The sequence below is a fragment of the Ranitomeya variabilis genome, chromosome 2 (assembly GCF_051348905.1).
Source record: "Ranitomeya variabilis isolate aRanVar5 chromosome 2, aRanVar5.hap1, whole genome shotgun sequence".
Taxonomy (NCBI): domain Eukaryota; kingdom Metazoa; phylum Chordata; class Amphibia; order Anura; family Dendrobatidae; genus Ranitomeya; species Ranitomeya variabilis.
Genome location: NC_135233.1, coordinates 263,153,974 through 263,175,077, shown reverse-complemented (window position 1 = coordinate 263,175,077; position 21,104 = coordinate 263,153,974). Strand labels below are relative to the sequence as shown.

The 21,104-nt window shown below is 46.5% G+C and overlaps 2 protein-coding genes across 4 annotated transcripts in view; one reads left to right on the top strand and one right to left on the bottom strand.

Moving 5' to 3' along the window:
* LOC143805457 (protein CutA homolog) overlaps nt 1-13,179 on the bottom strand; it is a 65,063-nt gene extending 51,884 nt beyond the window's left edge. For both annotated transcript variants that reach the window (XM_077284844.1, XM_077284846.1), the window contains exon 1: nt 12,914-13,179. In XM_077284844.1, the coding sequence (XP_077140959.1) occupies nt 12,914-13,027 (114 nt within the window). In that variant the 5' untranslated portion in view covers nt 13,028-13,179. The remainder of the gene's footprint in view (nt 1-12,913) is intronic.
* Nucleotides 13,180-13,215: 36 nt separating this feature from the next.
* The window catches only part of PSMD5 (proteasome 26S subunit, non-ATPase 5), a 28,873-nt gene continuing 20,984 nt past the window's right edge, over nt 13,216-21,104 (top strand). The window contains exon 1 of one of the 2 annotated variants that reach the window (XM_077284840.1): nt 13,216-13,658. In XM_077284840.1, coding sequence (XP_077140955.1) covers nt 13,486-13,658 — 173 coding nt within the window. In that variant the 5' untranslated portion in view covers nt 13,216-13,485. The remainder of the gene's footprint in view (nt 13,659-21,104) is intronic. The other variant, XM_077284841.1, reaches the window with a different exon arrangement.

The window sequence follows — 21,104 nt, the reverse complement described above, 5'->3', positions numbered from 1 at the left end:
CTTGCCCTTGCCTGTCCCGAAGAGACCTTGGACACATATCTCCATGGATTTCATTTCTGATCTTCCGCTGTCTCAGGGCATGTCCGTTATCTGGGTGATATGTGATCGCTTCTCCAAGATGGTCCATTTGGTTCCTTTGCCTAAGCTGCCTTCCTCTTCCGATCTGGTTCCTGTGTTTTTCCAGAACGTGGTTCGTTTGCACGGCATCCCTGAGAATATTGTGTCAGACAGAGGATCCCAGTTCGTTTCCAGGTTCTGGCGATCCTTTTGTAGTAGGATGGGCATTGATTTGTCGTTTTCGTCTGCTTTCCATCCTCAGACTAATGGACAAACGGAGCGAACCAATCAGACTTTGGAGGCTTATTTGAGGTGTTTTGTCTCTGCTGATCAGGACGATTGGGTGACATTCTTGCCGTTGGCTGAGTTTGCCCTTAATAATCGGGCTAGTTCCGCCACCTTGGTTTCGCCTTTTTTCTGCAACTCTGGTTTCCATCCTCGCTTTTCTTCGGGTCATGTGGAGCCTTCTGACTGTCCTGGGGTGGATTCTGTGGTGGATAGGTTGCAGCAGATCTGGAATCATGTGGTGGACAACTTGAAGTTGTCACAGGAGAAGGCTCAGCGCTTTGCCAACCGCCGCCGCGGTGTGGGTCCCCGACTACGCGTTGGGGATTTAGTATGGCTTTCTTCCCGCTTTGTTCCTATGAGGGTCTCCTCTCCCAAATTTAAACCTCGTTTTATTGGGCCTTACAAGATATTGGAAATCCTTAATCCTGTGTCTTTTCGTCTGGATCTTCCTGTGTCGTTTGCTATTCACAATGTATTTCATAGGTCCTTGTTGCGGCGGTACATTGTGCCTGTGGTTCCTTCTGCTGAGCCTCCTGCTCCGGTGTTGGTTGAGGGCGAGTTGGAGTACGTGGTGGAGAAGATCTTGGATTCTCGCCTCTCCAGGCGGAGGCTTCAGTACCTGGTCAAGTGGAAGGGCTATGGTCAGGAGGATAATTCCTGGGTGGTCGCCTCTGATGTTCATGCGGCCGATTTAGTTCGTGCCTTTCATGCCGCTCATCCTGATCGCCCTGGTGGTCGTGGTGAGGGTTCGGTGACCCCTCACTAAGGGGGGGTACTGTTGTGAATTTGCTTTTTGCTCCCTCTAGTGGTTACTAGTTTTTTGACTCTGGTTTTTCTGTCATTCCTTTTATCCGCACCTGGGTCGTTAGTTAGGGGTGTTGCTATATAAGCTCCCTGGACCTTCAGTTCAATGCCTGGCAACGTAGTTATCAGAGCTAGTCTGCTGTGCTCTTGTCTACTGATCCTGGTTCCAGTTATATCAGCTAAGTCTGCCTTTTGCTTTTTGCTATTTGTTTTGGTTTTGTATTTTTGTCCAGCTTGTTCCAAATCTATATCCTGACCTTTGCTGGAAGCTCTAGGGGGCTGGTGTTCTCCCCCCGGACCGTTAGACGGTTCGGGGGTTCTTGAATTTCCAGTGTGGATTTTGATAGGGTTTTTGTTGACCATATAAGTTACCTTTCTTTATTCTGCTATCAGTAAGCGGGCCTCTCTGTGCTAAACCTGATTCATTTCTGTGTTTGTCATTTCCTCTTACCTCACCGTCATTATTTGTGGGGGGCTTCTATCCAGCTTTGGGGTCCCCTTCTCTGGAGGCAAGAAAGGTCTTTGTTTTCCTCTACTAGGGGTAGCTAGATTCTCCGGCTGGCGCGTGTCATCTAGAATCAACGTAGGAATGATCCCCGGCTACTTCTAGTGTTGGCGTTAGGAGTAGATATATGGTCAACCCAGTTACCACTGCCCTATGAGCTGGATTTTTGTATTCTGCAGACTTCCACGTTCCTCTGAGACCCTCGCCATTGGGGTCATAACAATGTACACAATAAAAGGCACCAGGCCAGCATGTATACTATAAAAGGCACCAGCACCAGGCCAGCATGTATACTATAAAAGACACCAGTACCAGGCCAGCATGTATAATATAAAAGGCACCAGTACCAGGCCAGCATGTATACTATAGAAGGCACCAGCACCAGGTCAGCATGTACACTATAAAAGGCACCAGTACCAGGCCAGCATGTACACTATAAAAGGCACCAGTACCAGGCCAGCATGTATACTATAAAAGGCACCAGCACCAGGCCAGCATGTATAATATAAAAGGCATCAGGCCAGCATGTATACTCTAAAAGGCACCAGCATCAGGCCAGCATGTATACTATAAAAGGCACCAGTACCAGGCCAGCATGTACACTGTGTTCCAAATTATTATGCAAATAATATTTCCTCATGTTTTCTCTAAATTACCTATCTGAATTGCAGTCATTGTTATTTTTCAGTCATCTACTATTCTAGTATAATTGCAATGTTTTGGAACAAACTGCCTATGAAAACAGTATCTTTAACCCCTTAGCGACCTTTGACGCATACGCTGCGTCATGAAAGTCGGTGCCAAAACGACCTATGACGCAGCGTATGCGTCATGGAGGGATCGCGCTCCTGCAGATCGGGTGAAAGGGTTAACTCCAATTTCACCCGATCTGCAGAGACAGGGGGAGTGGTGCTTCAGCCCAGGGGGGGGTGGCTTCACCCCCTCGTGGCTACGATCGCTCTGATTGGCTGTTGAAAGTGAAACTGCCAATCAGAGCGATTTGTAATATTTCACCCAAAAAAACGGTGAAATATTACAATCCAGCCATGGCCGATGCTGCAATATCATCGGCCATGGCTGGAAAACCTAACCTGCCCCCACCCCACCCCACCGATCGCCCCCCCGGTGCTCTGTTACGGGGTCCGGTCCCCTCCGTCCGCCTGCCGGCTCCTCCGTCCTCCTGCCCGCTCCCCCCGTGCTCCGGTGCCCCCTCCCTGTGCTCCGGTCCCCCCCCCGTGATCCGATCACCCCCCCCTACATACTTACCTGGCCTCCCGGTGTCCGTCCGGCTTCTCCATGGGCGCCGCCATTGTCCAAGATGGCGGGCGCACGCGCACTGCGCCCGCAGAGTCTGCCTGCTGGCAGATTCGTTCCAGATCTATTTTGATCACTGCGATATAGCCTATCGCAGTGATCAAAATAAAAAAAAGTAAATGACCCCCCCCCCCCCTTTATCACCCCCATAGGGAGAATAATAAAAATAAATAAAATATTTTTATTTTTTTTTCTGCTAGGGTTAGGGTTAGAACTAGGGTTAGAATTAGGGTTAGAATTAGGGGTAGGGGTAGGGTTAGGGGTAGGGTTAGGGCATATGCACACAGTGCAGATTTGGCTGCGAATCCGCAGCGGATTGCCGCGGATCCGCAGCGGATCGGCCGCGGATCCGCAGCGGATCGGCCGCGGATCCGCAGCGGATCGGCCGCGGATCCGCAGCGGATCGGCCGCGGATCCGCAGCGGATCGGCCGCGGATCCGCAGCGGATCGGCCGCGGATCCGCAGCGGATTGGCCGCTGCGAATTCGTAGCAGTTTTCCATCAGGTTTACAGTACCATGTACACCTATGGAAAACCAAATCCGCTGTGCCCATGGTGCGGAAAATTCCGTGCGGAAACGCTGTGTTGTATTTTCCGCAGCATGTCAATTTTGTGCGGATTCCGCAGCGTTTTACACCTGTTCCTCAATAGGAATCCGCAGGTGAAATCCGCACAAAAAAACACTGGAAATCCGCTGTAAATCCGTAGGTAAAACGCAGTGCCTTTTACCTGCGGATTTTTCAAAAATGGTGCGGAAAAATCTCACACGAATCCGCAAAGTGGGCACATAGCCTTAGGGTTAGGGTTGGAATTAGAGTTAGGGTACCGTCTCACAGTGGCACTTTTGTCGCTACGACGGTACGATCCGTGACGTTCCAGCGATATCCATATGATATCGCTGTGTCTGACACGCAGCAGCGATCAGGGACCCTGCTGAGAATCGTACGTCGTAGCAGATCGTTTGGAACTTTCTTTCGTCGCTGGATCTCCCGCTGTCATCGCTGGATCGTTGTGTGTGACAGCGATCCAGCGATGTGTTCACTTGTAACCAGGGTAAACATCGGGTTACTAAGCGCAGGGCCGCGCTTAGTAACCCGATGTTTACCGTGGTTACCAGCGTAAAAGTAAAAAAAACCAAAAAAAAACGTACATACTCACATTTCGGTGTCCTTCAGGTCCCTTGCCGTCTGCTTCCCGCTCTGACTGTCTGCCGGCCGGAAAGTGAGAGCACAGCACAGCAGTGACGTCACCGCTGCGCTCTGCTCTCACTGTACGGCGGCACTCAGTCAGAGCGGGAAGCAGACGGCAAGGGACCTGAAGGACACCGAAATGTGAGTATGTACGTTTTTTTTTTTTTACTTTTACGCTGGTAACCACAGTAAACATCGGGTTACTAAGCGCGGCCCTGCGCTTAGTAACCCGATGTTTACCCTGGTTACCCGGGACCTTGGCATCATTGGTCGCTGGAGAGCGGTCTGTGTGACAGCTCCCCAGCGACCACACAATGACTTTCCAACGATCACAGCCAGGTCGTATCGCTGGTCGTGATCGTTGGTAAATCGTTATGTGAGACGGTACCCTTAGGGTTGGAATTAGGGCTAGGGTTGGAAATAGGGTTAAGATTAGGCTTGTGGTTAGGGTTAAGGATAGGGTTAGGGTTGTGTTGGGGTTACAGTTGTGGGTAGGGTTGGAATTAGGGTTAGGATTAGGGTTGGATTTAGGGTTACGGGTGTGTTGGGGTTAGGGTTGTGGTTAGGGGTGTGTTGGGGTTAGGGTTGTGATTAGGGTTATGGCTACAGTTGGGATTAGGATTAGGGGTGTGTTGGGGTTAGTGTTGAAGTTAGAATTGAGGGGTTTCCACTGTTTAGGCACATCAGGGGTCTCCAAACGCAACATGGCGCCACCATTGATTCCAGCCAATCTTGCGTTCAAAAAGTCAAATGGTGTGCCCTCCCTTCCAAGCCCCGACGTGCGCCCAAACAGTGGTTTACCCCCACATATGGGATACCAGCGTACTCAGGACAAACTGGGCAACAACTATTGGGGTCCAATTTCTCCTGTTACCCTTGCAAAAATAAAAAATTACTTGCTAAAACATAATTTTGAGGAAAGAACAATTATTTTTTATTTTCACGGCTCTACGTTATAAACTTATGTGAAACACTTGGGGGTTGAAAGTGCTCACCACACATCTAGATAAGATCCTTTTGGGGTCTAGTTTCCAAAATGGGGTCACTTGTGGGTTTTTTCTACTGTTTAGGCACATCAGGGGCTCTGCAAATGCAACGTGACGCCCGCAGACCATTCCATCAAAGTCTGCATTTCAAATGTCACTACTTCCCTTCCGAGCCCTGACGTGCGCCCAAACAGTGGTTTACCCCCACATATGAGGTATCAGCGTACTCACAACAAACTGGGCAACAAATATTGGGGTCCAATTTCTCCTGTTACCCTTGTGAAAATAAACAATTGCTTGCTAAAACATCTTTTTTGAGGAAAGAAAAATTATTTTTTATTTTCACGGCTCTGCGTTGTAAACTTCTGTGAAGCACTTGGGGGTTGAACGTGCTCACCACACATCTAGATAAGTTCCTTGGGGGGTCTAGTTTCCAAAATGGGGTCACTTGTGGGGGGTTTCTACTGTTTAGGCACATCAGGGGCTCTGCAAACGTAACATGATTCCCGCAGACCATTCCATCAAAGTCTGCATTCCAAATCGTCACTACTTCCCTTCCGAGCCCCGCCATGTGCCCAAACAGTGGTTTACCCCCACATATGGGGTATCAGCGTACTCAGGAGAAACTGGACAACAACTTTAGGGGTCAAATTTTTCCTGTTACCCTTGGGAAAATTAAAAAATTCTGGGCTAAAAAAATATTTTTGAGGAAAGAAAACACATTTTTTATTTTCACGGCTCTGCGTTATAAACTTCTGTGAAGCACTTGGGGGTTCAAAGTGCTCACCACACATCTAGATAAGTTCCCTTGGGGGTCTAGTTTTCAAAGTGGGGTCAATTGTGGGGAGTTCCTACTGTTTAGGCACATCAGGGGCTCTGCAAACACAACGTGACGCCCGCAGAGCATTCCATTAAAGTCTGCATTTCAAAACGTCACTACTTCCCTTCCGCTCCCCGACGTGTGCCAAAACAGTGGTTTACCCCCACATATGGGGTATCAGCGTACTCAGGAGAAACTGCACAACAACTTTTGGGGTCCAATTTCTCCTGTTACCCTTGGGAAAATAAAAAATTGTGGGTTAAAAAATCATTTTTGAGGAAAGAAAAATAATTTTTTATTTTCATGGCTCGGCGTTATAAACTTCTGTGAAGCACTTGAGGGTTCAAAGTGCTCACCACACATCTAGATTAGTTCCTTGGGAGGTCTAGTTTCCAAAATGGGGTCACTTGTGCGGGAGCTCCAATGTTTAGGCACACAGGGGCTCTCCAAACGCGACATGGTGTCCGCTAATGATTGAAGCTAATTTTCCATTCAAAAAGCCAAATGGCGTGCCTTCCCTTCCGAGCCCTGCCGTGCGCCCAAACAGTGGTTTACCCCCACATATGAGGTATCATCGTACTCAGGACAAACTGGAAAACAATATTTGGGGTCCAATTTTTCCTATTATCCTTGGGAAAATAAAAAACTCCGGGCTAAAAATCATTTTTGAGGAAAGAAAAATATTTTTTTATTTTCATGGCTCTGCGTTATAAACTTCTGTGAAGCACCTGGGGGTTATAAGTGCTCACTATGCATCTAGATAAGTTCCTTGGGGGGTCTAGTTTCCAAAATGGGGTCACTTGTAGGGGAGCTCCAATGTTTAGGCACACAGGGGCTCTCCGAACGCAACATGGTGTCCACTAACGTTTGGAGCTAATTTTCCATTGAAAAAGTCAAATGGCGCGCCTTCCCTTCCAAGCCTTGCCGTGCACCCAAACAGTGGTTTACCCCCACATATGAGGTATCGGCGTACTCAGGAGAAATTGCCCAACACATTTTAGGATCCATTTTATCCTGTTGCCCATGTGAAAATGAAAAAATTGAGGCAAAAACAAATTTTGTGTGAAAAAAAAGTACTTTTTCATTTTTACGGATCAATTTGTGAAGCACCTGAGGGTTTAAAGTGCTCACTATGCATCTAGATAAGTTCCTTGGGGGGTCTAGTTTCCAAAATGGGGTCACTTGTGGGGGAGCTCCAATGTTTAGGCACACAGGGGCTCTCCAAACCTGACATGGTGTCCGCTAACGATGGAGATAATTTTTCATTCAAAAAGTCAAATGGCGCTCCTTCCCTTCCGAGCCTTACCATGTGCCCAAACAGTAGTTTACCCCCACATATGAGGTATTGTCGTACTCAGGAGAAATTGCCCAACAAATTTTAGGATCCATTTTATTCTGTTGCCCATGTGAAAATGAAAAAATTGAGGCTAAAAGAAAATTTGTGTGAAAAAAAAGTACTTTTTAATTTTTACGGATTAATTTGTGAAGCACCTGAGGGTTTAAAGTGCTCACTATGCTTCTAGATAAGTTCCTTGGGGGGTCTAGTTTCCAAAATGGGGTCACTTGTGGGGGAGCTCCAATGTTTAGGCACACGGGGGCTCTCCAAACGCGACATGGTGTCCGCTAAAGATTGGAGCCAATTTTTCATTCAAAAAGTCAAATGGCGCTCCTTCCCTTCCGAGCCCTGCCGTGCGCCCAAACAGTGGTTTACCCCCACATATGAGGCATCAGCGTACTCAGGACAAATTGGACAACAACATTCGTGGTCCAGTTTCTCCTTTTACCCTTGGGAAAATAAAAAAATTGTTGCGAAAAGATCATTTTTGTGACTAAAAAGTTAAATGTTAATTTTTCCCCTCCTTGTTGCTTCTGCTGCTGTGAAACACCTGAAGGGTTAATACACTTCTTGAATGTGGTTTTGAGCACCTTGAGGGGTGCAGTTTTTAGAATGGTGTCACTTTTGGGTATTTTCAGCCATATAGAACCCTCAAACTGACTTCAAATGTGAGGTGGTCCCTAAAAAAAATGGTTTTGTAAATTTTGTTGTAAAAATGAGAAATCACTGGTCAAATTTTAACCCTTATAACTTCCTAGCAAAAAAAAAATTTCTTTCCAAAATTGTGCTGATGTAAAGTAGACATGTGGGAAATGTTATTTATTAACTATTTTGTGTCACATAACTCTCTGGTTTAACAGAATAAAAATTCAAAATGTGAAAATTGCAAAATTTTCAAAATTTTCGCCAAATTTCCGTTTTTTTCACAAATAAACTCAGAAATTATCGACCTAAATTTACCACTAACATGAAGCCCAATATGTCACGAAAAAACAATCTCAGAACCGCAAGGATCCATTGAAGCGTTCCGGAGTTATTACCTCATAAAGGGACACTGGTCAGAATTGCAAAAAACGGCAAGGTCATTAAGGCCAAAATAGGCTGGGTCATGAAGGGGTTAAAAAAAAAATAAACACTCAAAATGCATGTTCCAAATTATTATGCACAGCAGAGTTTTCAACCTTTTTTTTTTTATTTTGAACAAAAAAATGGTCAATTGTGAAGTTATAAGCATTATCAGCTTATTACAAAATGAAATCAAACAGTTTTCAAGTGAAAACTTTATTCTAGGTGATGTTACACTTGCACATAGGACCCCTTGTTCAAAAGAAGCTTCTGAACTCTCTCGTCCATTGAATTTGTCAGTTTTTGGATGGTTTCTGCTTCAATTGTTTTGCATGTGGACAGAATACCCTCCCAGAGCTGATGCTTAGATGTGAACTGCCTCCCACCATCATAGACACTCTTTTTGATGATGCTCCAGAGGTTCTCAATGGGGTTGAGGTCAGGGGAAGATGGTGGCCACACCATAAGTTTGTCCTCTTTTATGCCCATAGCAGCCAGAGATGCAGATGTGTTTTTTGCAGCATGAGACGGTGCATTATCATGCATGAAAATGATCTTGCTGCGGAAAGCACGGTTCTTCCTCTTGAACCATGGCAGGAAGTGTTGTTTTAGAAACTCCACATAGATTATGGAGTTCATCTTTACCCCTTCAGGGATCATAAAGGGGCCGACAATCTCTCTCCCCATGATTCCAGTCCAAAACATTACTCCACCTCCTCCTTGTTGGCGCCTTTGCCGTGTTTTCATGGGGTGTCCATCAACCAACAATCCTCCACACCATCCATCTGGACCATCGAGTGTTGCACGGCACTCATCGGTGAACAAAAGTTTGGAAGTCAGTCTTCATGTATCGTTTGGCCCACTGGAGCCGTTTCTGCTTGTGTGCAGTGGATAGAGGTGGTCGACAGGATGGCTTCGCACCTCTGAAGGACCCTGCATCTTGTTGTTCTGGGGACGTTGGAGGCACCAGCAGCTTCAAAAACTTGTCTGCTGCTATGACAAGGCATTTTTGCAGCTGCTCTTTTAACCTTACGCAATTGCCTGTTGGAAAGAGTCCTCAATTTTTCCTTATCAGCACGCACACGTGTGTGCTGGGAATCAGCTACATACTTCTTGATTGTGCGATGATCACGATGAAGTGTCTTGGCAATGTTGATTGTAGTCATGCCTTGACCTAAATACTCCACAATTTGTTGCTTCTCAGCAGGCGACACATCCTTTTTCTTTCCCATTTTGGCAAAAAATGTAGGCTGCTTAATAATGTGGAACAGCTTTCTTAAGTAGTCTTGCCTTTATTTGGACACACCTGCCAAACTAATTTGCACAGGTATCTGCAATTGCTTTCAGTGATATAAAGAGCCCTGACACACATCACCATCAATGAGTTTAAATGACAAACAAAAAAATTCTAACCTTATCACTCCTAAACTCTTTGTGCATAATAATTTGGAACACAATGTATACTATAAAATGCACCAGGCCAGCATGTATACTATAAAAGGCACCAGGCCAGCATGTTTACTATAAAAGGCACCAGGTCAGCATGTTTACTATAAAAGGCACCAGTACCAGGCCAGCATGTATATTATAAAAGGCACCAGTACCAGGCCTGCATGTATATTATAAAAGGCACCAGTACCAGGCCAGCATCTACTATATAGTTGTCTAAGGGTCACTTCCGTCTTTCTGTCTGTCTGTCTGTAACAGAAATCCCAAGTCGCTGATTGGTCGCGGCAAAACAGTCACGACCAATCAGCGATGGCCACAGTCCGGCGGCAAAATGGCCGCTCCTTACTCCCCGCAGTCAGTGCCCGCTCCATACTCCCCGCAGTCAGCGCTCACACAGGGTTAATGGCAGCGTTAGCGGACCGCGTTATGTCGCGGTGTAACGCACTCCATTAACGCTGCTATTAACCCTGTGTGACCAACTTTTTACTATTGATGCTGCCTATGCAGCATCAATAGTAAAAAGATGTAATGTAAAAAATAATTTAAAAAATAAAAAATAGTTATATACTACCGTCCGGATCAGGAACAGGCTTTTCCCGCTCCTCGCGACGCTCAGGTGACCGCTCCATGCATTGCGGTCTCGCGACATGATGACGTAGCAGTCTCGCGACACCGCTACGTCATCATCTCGCGAAACCGCAATGCACTCTTGGGACCGGAGCGCGCGAGGAGCATCGGTAAACGCTTCGCCTGGATCCGGGGGCCAACGGAAGGTGAGTATATACGGTAACTATTTTTTTATTTTAATTCTTTTTTTTTAACAGGGATATGATGCCCACATTGCTATATACTACGTGGGCTGTGCAATATACTACGTGGGCTGTGCAATATACTACGTGGGCTGTGCAATGTACTATGTAAGCTGTGCAATATACTACGTGGGCTGTGCAATATACTACATGGGCTCTGCTATATACTGCGTGGGTTGTGCTATATACTGCGTGGGTTGTGCTATATACTGCGTGGGCTGTGCAATGTACTATGTGTGCTGTGCTATATACTACGTGGGCTGTGCAATATACTACGTAGGCTGTGCAATATACTACGTGGGCTATGCAATATACTACGTGGGCTATGCAATATACTACGTGGGCTGTGCAATGTACTACATGGGCTGTGCAATGTACTACGTAGGCTGTGCAATATACTACGTGGGCTGTGCAATATACTACATGGGCTGTGCAATATACTACGTGGTCTGTGCAATGTACTACGTAGGCTGTGCAATATACTACGTAGGCTGTGCAATATACTACGTGGGCTGTGCAATATACTACGTGGATGTGCAATGTACTACGTGGGCTGTGCAGTATACTACGTGGTCTGTGCAATGTACTACGTGGGCTGTGCAATGTACTACGTGGGCTGTGCAATACACTACGTGGGCTGTGCAATATACTACGTGGGCTGTGCAATGTACTACGCGGGCTGTGCTATATACTACGTGGCTGTGCTATTTACTACATGGACTGTGCTATATACTATGTGCGCTGTGTTATACACTACATGGGCTGTTATACACTACGTGGGCTGTTATACACTACGTGGGCTGTGATATACTGCGTGAGCTGTTATATGCTACATGGGCTGTTATAAACTAAGTGTCTGTGTTATATGCTATGTGGGCTGTTATACACTCCGTGGGCTGTGCTATATACTACGTGGCTGTGCTATATACTCCGTGGGCTGTGTTATATACTACATGGCTATGCTACATACTCTGTGGGCTGTGCTATATACTCCGTGGCTGTGCTATATACTAAGTGGCTGTGCAATATACTACGTGGCTGTGTTATATACTACGTGGGCTGTGTTATATACTGCGTGCGTGGGCTATTATATACTACGTGAGCTGTGTTATATGCTACGTGGGCTGTTATAAACTAAGTGGCTGTGTTATATGCTATGTGGGCTGTTATACACTCCGTGGGCTGTGCTATATACTACGTGGCTGTGCTATATACTCCGTGGGCTGTGTTATATACTACATGGCTATGCTACATACTCTGTGGGCTGTGCTATATACTCCGTGGCTGTGCTATATACTAAGTGGCTGTGCAATATACTACGTGGCTGTTATATACTACGTGGGCTGTGTTATATACTGCGTGCGTGGGCTATTATATACTACGTGAGCTGTGTTATATGCTACGTGGGCTGTTATAAACTAAGTGGCTGTGTTATATGCTATGTGGGCTGTTATACACTCCGTGGGCTGTGCTATATACTACGTGGCTGTGCTATATACTCCGTGGGCTGTGTTATATACTACATGGCTATGCTACATACTCTGTGGGCTGTGCTATATACTAAGTGGCTGTGCTATATACTAAGTGGCTGTGCAATATACTACGTGGCTGTGTTATATACTACGTGGGCTGTGTTATATACTGCGTGCGTGGGCTATTATATACTACGTGAGCTGTGTTATATGCTACGTGGGCTGTTATAAACTAAGTGGCTGTGTTATATGCTTTGTGGGCTGTTATACACTCCGTGGGCTGTGCTATATACTACGTGGCTGTGCTATATACTCCGTGGGCTGTGTTATATACTACATGGCTATGCTACATACTCTGTGGGCTGTGCTATATACTAAGTGGCTGTGCTATATACTAAGTGGCTGTGCAATATACTACGTGGCTGTGTTATATACTACGTGGGCTGTGTTATATACTGCGTGCGTGGGCTATTATATACTACGTGAGCTGTGTTATATGCTACGTGGGCTGTTATAAACTAAGTGGCTGTGTTATATGCTTTGTGGGCTGTTATACACTCCGTGGGCTGTGCTATATACTACGTGGCTGTGCTATATACTCCGTGGGCTGTGCTATATACTACGTGGCTGTGCTATATACTCCGTGGGCTGTGCTATATACTACATGGCTATGCTATATACTCCGTGGGCTGTGCTATATACTACGTGGCTGTGGTATTTACTACGTGGCCGGCGCGAACAATCAGCGACAGGCGCAGTCCGGCCGAATCCTGTGTGTAAATTGCATTATTCTAAAATCTTCATAAATAAACTACATACATATTCCAGAATACCCGATGCGTTAGAATCGGGCCGCCATCTAGTGTATACTATAAAAGGCACCAGAGGTCCTTGGCCAAGGGAAATCCGGTCTGAGTCATTTGAAGAACCCATGCAGTTGGGTGCGGCAACTCGTTCTGGAAAGCAGTCTGTCCTCTTGCCTGTACCGCTCTGCCTCCTGCCTCCCTCACTTGCACCGAGCTGACCGCTAGGGGAGCTCCGAGTATACTGGCCAGACGCCGCTCTGCATATACTGAAAGTGGGAGGCTGTGCCGGGCGGAGGAGGAGCTGGCGGGCGGAGGAGGAGCCGGCAGGGAAAAAAGGCAGTGACGGAATTTGGAATTCAAGAGTGCAGTGACGCCCCCGTCTGCAGATGTGGGCAGCGCTGCACCGGCGGCTGCTGTGGAGGACTACAGGTGTCAGCAGGGGTATATATGAGAACCGCTTTCGTTTCACACTACAAAAGTCTGATTCGCTCGGACTCGCTGACGTCACGGGAGGGGCGGAGCTAGTTTATCATCCCGTTGCTGTAGTAACCGCTGCATTCTCGCGGAGTTTGCTTGCAGCCAAGAATGGCGGCGTCCATAGAGGAGCTGTTGTGTGCTCTGACGGGACCCTCTGAGCCCACAGAGGCGCTGAGGAGCCTGAAAACGGCGGCGCTGGCCCTGCCCCTGAGCGCCCTGAGAGAGAGGGTCCCGGAGTTGCACTTGGGGGTCGTCTTCTCCATTATGGGAGGCAGCGACAGGTGAGAAGCGGAGCCCGGTTATAAACATACATAAACACGCACCCTCAGTTCACCCCAATATACAGCAGAGCCTGTGTGTATATACCGTGTACCCCAATATACAGCAGAGCCTGTGTGTATAACCGTGTACCCCAATATACAGCAGAGCCTGTGTGTATATACCGTGTACCCCAATATACAGCAGAGCCTGTGTGTATAACCGTGTACCCCAATATACAGCAGAGCCTGTGTGTGTGTATAACCGTGTACCCCAATATACAGCAGAGCCTGTGTGTATAACCGTGTACCCCAATATACAGCAGAGCCTGTGTGTGTATATACCGTGTACCCCAATATACAGCAGAGCCTGTGTGTATATACCGTGTACCCCAATATACAGCAGAGCCTGTGTGTATAACCGTGTACCCCAATATACAGCAGAGCTTGTGTGTATATACCGTGTACCCCAATATACAGCAGAGCCTGTGTGTATAACCGTGTACCCCAATATACAGCAGAGCCTGTGTGTGTGTATAACCGTGTACCCCAATATACAGCAGAGCCTGTGTGTATAACCGTGTACCCCAATATACAGCAGAGCCTGTGTGTATAACCGTGTACCCCAATATACAGCAGAGCCTGTGTGTGTGTGTGTATAACCGTGTACCCCAATATACAGCAGAGCCTGTGTGTATATACCGTGTACCCCAATATACAGCAGAGCCTGTGTGTGTATACCGTGTACCCCAATATACAGCAGAGCCTGTGTGTGTATATACCGTGTACCCCAATATACAGCAGAGCCTGTGTGTATATACCGTGTACCCCAATATACAGCAGAGCCTGTGTGTGTATAACCATGTACCCCAATATACAGCAGAGCCTGTGTGTATATACCGTGTACCCCAATATACAGCAGAGCCTGTGTGTATATACCGTGTACCCCAATATACAGCAGAGCCTGTGTGTGTGTATAACCGTGTACCCCAATATACAGCAGAGCCTGTGTGTATATACCGTGTACCCCAATATACAGCAGAGCCTGTGTGTATATACCGTGTACCCCAATATACAGCAGAGCCTGTGTATAACCGTGTACCCCAATATACAGCAGAGCCTGTGTGTATATACCGTGTACCCCAATATACAGCAGAGCCTGTGTGTATAACCGTGTACCCCAATATACAGCAGAGCCTGTGTGTGTGTATAACCGTGTACCCCAATATACAGCAGAGCCTGTGTGTATAACCGTGTACCCCAATATACAGCAGAACCTGTGTGTGTATAACCGTGTACCCCAATATACAGCAGAGCCTGTGTGTGTGTATAACCGTGTACCCCAATATACAGCAGAGCCTGTGTGTATATACCGTGTACCCCAATATACAGCAGAGCCTGTGTGTGTATACCGTGTACCCCAATATACAGCAGAGCCTGTGTGTGTATATACCGTGTACCCCAATATACAGCAGAGCCTGTGTGTATATACCGTGTACCCCAATATACAGCAGAGCCTGTGTGTGTATAACCATGTACCCCAATATACAGCAGAGCCTGTGTGTATATACCGTGTACCCCAGTATACAGCAGAGCCTGTGTGTATATACCGTGTACCCCAATATACAGCAGAGCCTGTGTGTGTGTATAACCGTGTACCCCAATATACAGCAGAGCCTGTGTGTATATACCGTGTACCCCAATATACAGCAGAGCCTGTGTGTATAACCATGTACCCCAATATACAGCAGAGCCTGTGTGTGTATATACCGTGTACCCCAATATACAGCAGAGCCTGTGTGTATATACCGTGTACCCCAATATACAGCAGAGCCTGTGTGTATATACCGTGTACCCCAATATACAGCAGAGCCTGTGTGTATATACCGTGTACCCCAATATACAGCAGAGCCTGTGTGTATATACCGTGTACCCCAATATACAGCAGAGCTTGTGTGTGTATACCGTGTACCCCAATATACAGCAGAGCTGTGTGTGTATATACCATGTACCCCAATATGGAGCAGAGCCTGTGTGTATATACCGTGTACCCCAATATACAGCAGAGCCTGTGTGTATCAGGGTGGATTGATTTAAATCACGCCGATTTAAATCATGATTTAAATCACGATTTAAATCAAAAGATTTTTTTCTATTTAAATCGGATCGATTTAAATCATGATTTTAATCATGATTTAAATCACTGATTTAAATCAAAAGGTTTTTTTTAATATAAATCACGATTAAAATGAGAAGTGAGAGCAGTGCGCATGTGCGCCCATAGTTACACGGACGAAACTAGGGGCAACGATCTAACGCCAGGGTGAGGGGGGGACCCCAAAGTAAGTAAAAATCTTTTTTGTTTTACTATATGGCAATAGGTAGGTGTTTAAAAGCAGCATGTCTTAATTGTATAAACTATTAATAGCCTCCACATTTTGTTCATACTGCCCCTTTAATTCCACACTTCTAGCTTGGTTTCACTTTTGGTTTAGTTTCTTTTTCCATTCAGTTGACATGCCCAAACTTGTTGGATAGTCAGCATCCTACAGAAACCTCTGGAAGAGCATGGCATTGTGAATGTTACACATATACAGCCTTTATTCTACTGAGTTAAACAACTCAGCTTTATCTCATGATGGAAGAACCTTTGGATGGTAAAATATTTTCCTCAAAAAGCAGTTTATTGAAAAAAATCCGATTTAAATCAAAAAAATCCGATTTAAATCAAAAAAATCCGATTTTTTTGATTTTTTTAAAAAAACATTGATTTTTATCCACCCTGGTGTGTATATATACCGTGTACCCCAATATACAGCAGAGCCTGTGTGTGTATATACCGTGTACCCCAATATGGAGCAGAGCCTGTGTGTGTATATACCGTGTACCCCAATATACAGCAGAGCCTGTGTGTATATATACCGTGTACCCCAATATACAGCAGAGCCTGTGTGTGTATATACCGTGTACCCCAATATGGAGCAGAGCCTGTGTGTGTATATACCGTGTACCCCAATATACAGCAAAGCCTGTGTATATATACCGTGTATATGCAGTACACCCCAATATAGAGCAAAGTCTGTGTATATATACAGTGTACCCCAATATACAGCAAAACCTGTGTGTATTTTCCTATCGCCACGACCGCACCCACTACGAGAGAGGGGATCCGCCCACCATCCGGACAGGAACCTACAGGTTAAAAAGGGGCAGTCCCCCTCGCTTCTCCAGTTTGGGTTCCTGTCCGGACGGCGGGAGCCTGCAGGTTAATGCTTACCTGGGTCCACCATGCCTCTGCGCGGTTTCCATGAGAGCGGCAGAATCGGGGACACTGGAAGCTGCGTCGGGGGTGTACTGTGTGCAGATCCCCCTCGGCTGGCAGGAATGTTGATGCGAACCCAGGTGCTGGGGAAGTGCCGTCCTGGGTCGCATAAGCGCGGCGTGGCTGAGATCCGGGAGGCTGGAGCGCTTGTGACCCGGAAGTAGTTCGGCAGGAGGCGTGCGGCGTTGTTTAAATCTGAGCCGCAGCAGGGAGGAAATGTCTGCCGAGATGTCCTCTGTAGGGGAAGCCGAGCACCTGCAGGTGCCTGAGCAGCAGCAAAGGAAGAGCGGTGGCAGCCGCTCATGCAGCAGTGATAGGACGCGTGGGAAGCAGAGTTCAAGTACCCCAGCGTCTCGTGGCACTTCACCCCCTCCGGAGCCGGTACTCTTTCATCAGCCTTGGGTGAGTGTACGATTCCACACCTGGTAGCTGATTGTTCCGTTTTCCTATGCTTTGTTATAGGTTAAGAAGGCCTCAAAAACAAAGCACAAACGGTGTGCATTATGCACAGAACCATTGCCAGACAGCTTATATTAAGAAGTTGTGTCAGGCTTGCATTTGCCGTATTTTAGAAGAGGAAGCTCCCCTCCGTACATCAAGTTTAAGGGAGGTTATTAAAGAAGAGATCAGATGTTCCCTTAAAACTGGACGGCATGAGAAAACCAGTGTGGATGTGTTGTCTGATTCTAGCCCCTCTCTGCAGGAGGGTGAATGTTCGGATGCTTCATCACCATCCTCCTCGGATGAGGAAGGAAGACCGTGCTTTTCTATGGAAAATATGGAAACATTAGTTAAAGCGGTTCGGTCAACCATGGGTGTCACAGACAATAGAGAACCTAGATCCACCCAGGAGATTATGTTTGCTGGATTATGTCAGAAGAATCGCAGAACTTTTCCAGTAGTAGATACAGTAAAAGATCTGGTTAGACGAGAATGGGATAAGCAAGATAAGGGTTTTTTACCGTCAGCCGCGAAAAGAAGAAACCCCTTTGATGACGAGCTTTTGGCCCAGTGGGTAAAGGTCCCTAAAGTGGACGCAGTGGTAGCTTCCACCTCAAAATCTGCCTCTTTGCCACTTGAGGACGTAGGTCTCCTTAAAGACCCATCTGACAGGAAAGCAGATATGTTCCTGAAGAAAGTATGGGAGTCATCTTCGGGAGCCTTTAAGCCTGCGATTGCCAGTACCTGTACTGCCAGATCTATTATGGTCTGGGTAAGTCAGCTGGAGGACCAGCTTAAAACAAGAGTTCCCAGGGATAAACTGCTAGACTCCTTGTCTCAGATCCGTGAGGGGGTAGCTTACCTAGCAGAAGCGTCGGTAGACTCTTTGAAGTTAGCAGCAAGATCGGCTGGTCTTTCGAATGCTGCCCGTCGCGCACTTTGGCTTAAAACCTGGAAAGAGGATGCTCAGGCTAGAGCCAAGTTGTGTTCAATTCCATGCAGGGGTGAGTACCTATTTGTCCCTGTACTGGATGATATCCTTGCTAAGGCAGAGGATAGGAAGAAAGGGTTTCCTAAGGTGTTTAATCCTACTTTTAGAAACGCCTTTAGAAGACGGATGCCTTTCCGAAGATTTCAGCCTGACCACCCGGGCTATAGTTGAGATTGGGAACCAGCGGAACAGAAGAAAAAAGGTGCATACTTCGGGAGCTCTTCTTCCTCGTCAAGACGTAGACGCAACTATAGATAAAACTGATCTCCCAGTAGGCGGTAGATTAAGATACTTCCTTAACCAGTGGACCAAGATAACTTCTAGTAGCTGGATCATGGGAGTAGTTCCGTCAGGGTTGAAGTTGGAGTTTCAGAAGATTCCTCTGAGTCATTTTATATTGACTACTCTTGATTCTCCAATTCAGCAACGGGCCTTAGAAGTAGAGATCCAGCAATTAATTAAAAAGAAGGTTATTGTAGAAGTTCCAAGGGGTCAGGAGAAATAAGGGTTTTATTCTCCTCTATTTTTGATTTCTAAGCCTGATGGGTCGTTTAGGACTATCATAAATTTACGAAAATTAAATACATTTCTCCAATATCACTCTTTTAAGATGGAGTCCATTAAGTCGACTACTAAACTTTTATTTCCCAGGTGTTACATGTCGGTACTGGATCTAAAAGATGCGTACTACAGGGATCACCAAAAGTTCCTCAGGATGGTGGTGCGGTTAGAAGATCAGGTTAGGCATTTTCAGTTCGTGGCAATGCCCTTTGGCCTTTCCATGGCCCCAAGAATATTTACTAAAATTATTGCTGAGGTAATGGCCCATGTCAGGGAAAAGGATACCCTTGTGGTACCCTACTTGGATGATTTCTTAATAGTTGGGAATTCAATCTCCCAGTGTAAGCTTCGTGTAAACGCTATAATATCGTCTCTGCAGGACCTTGGTGGGATGATCAACATAGAAAAGTCAAAACTAGAACCTTCCGCGGGTCAAGTTTTCCTGGGTAGTCTTGTAGACTCAGAAGAGCAAGCATGTTTTCTACCAGAAGACAAGAAAAAAAGGATTGTTCGCAAAGTCAAAGCAGTGAGGAAGAATCCGGAGCTAACTTTGAGACGCAGTGTCCCTGCTAGGGTCATTGACATCACGTATACCGGCTGTACAATGGGCTCAAGCTCATACCCGAGTACTGCAGTCCGAGATCCTAGAAGCAGAAGGAAAGCTTCAGGGTTATCTAGATGGGAGACTCAGGCTATCACCAGCCACTCGTTACGATCTAAGATGGTGGCTAGACATGCTCCATCTGTCAAAAGGGGTTCAATAGAGTATCAAACCAGACAAAGTGGTCACGACCGATGCCAGCCCATTTGGTTGTGGGGCCCACATGGGGGAGATTCCGGCCCAGGGGCAATGGTCAGTTCTAGAATCCCAAAACTCTTCAAATTTAAAAGAACTCTCGGCGGTCAGATATGCGCTCCTTCACTTCCTACCATCCCTAAAGGGTTCACATGTACGAGTGCAGACCGACAATATGACAGTGGTGGCCTACCTCAACCATCAAGGAGGGACAAGGTCGCAATCTCTAATGTTCACCGTGGTTCAAATACTTACTTTAGCCGAGGCTCACTTCCTTTCCCTCTCAGCAGTTCACATAAAGGGAGAGCACAATGTAGAAGCAGACTATCTCAGTCGGCATTCCCTTCGGCAGGGGGAATGGTGTCTGGACCGACAGATATTCAATCAGATAGTCAGGCTCTGAGGGTTACCAGTCATAGATCTGTTTGCCACGAGGGAAAACAGGCAGGTCAGGGAGTTTGCATCACTCCGGGTAATAGACCGACCATGCACAGTAGATTCCCTGCAAGTCCATTGGGGCTTTCCTCTAGCTTATGTGTTTCCCCCGATGTGCTTAATTCCTCTAGTTCTCAGGAAGATCAGGGAAGAGGGGGCGAGAGTAATTCTAATTGCCCCCTTCTAGTCCAAGAGGCCTTGGTTCTCTCTGCTCAGAGCGATGTCTGTGACCGATCCTTGGGTATTACCAGTAGTTCCGGGACTCCTTTCTCAAGGTCCATTTAATCATCCCATTACGGAGAGTCTTCATTTGACGGCGTGGAACTTGAGAGGGAGTTAAGGCAAAGGGGTTTTTGAGGAGCTTTAATATCTACTTTGCTAAAAAGCAGGAAAGAGGTCACTACAAGAATTTATTCTAGGGTCTGGAAAAAATTTCTTACATTCCATCAGCAACCTCTGACGGACCATGTTCCAATTCCGGCCATTCTGGAATTCCTGCAGAAGGGCTGGGAGTTGGGTTTGGCAGTTAACATTCTTAGGTCCAAGTATCAGCCTTAGGAGCCCTGTATAATAGTAATGTGGCAGTGAATAGATGGATTTCTAAGTTTATTAAAGCAATTGAGCGTAGTAACCCAATTCATATTGCTAGATTGCCACCTTGGGACCTAAATTTAGTGCTTGATACAACCCCCTTTCTAGCCATTAGAATCTACTTCAATTAAAATTCTAACCCTAAAGACAGCTCTACTGTTAAAGTACCGTCACATTAAGCGACGCTGCAGCGATATCGACAACGATGCCGATCGCTGCAGCGTCACTGGAGAGCTGTCACACAGACAGCTCTCCAGCGACCAACGATGCCGAAGTCCCCGGGTAACCAGGGTAAACATCGGGTTACTAAGCGCAGGGCCACGCTTAGTAACC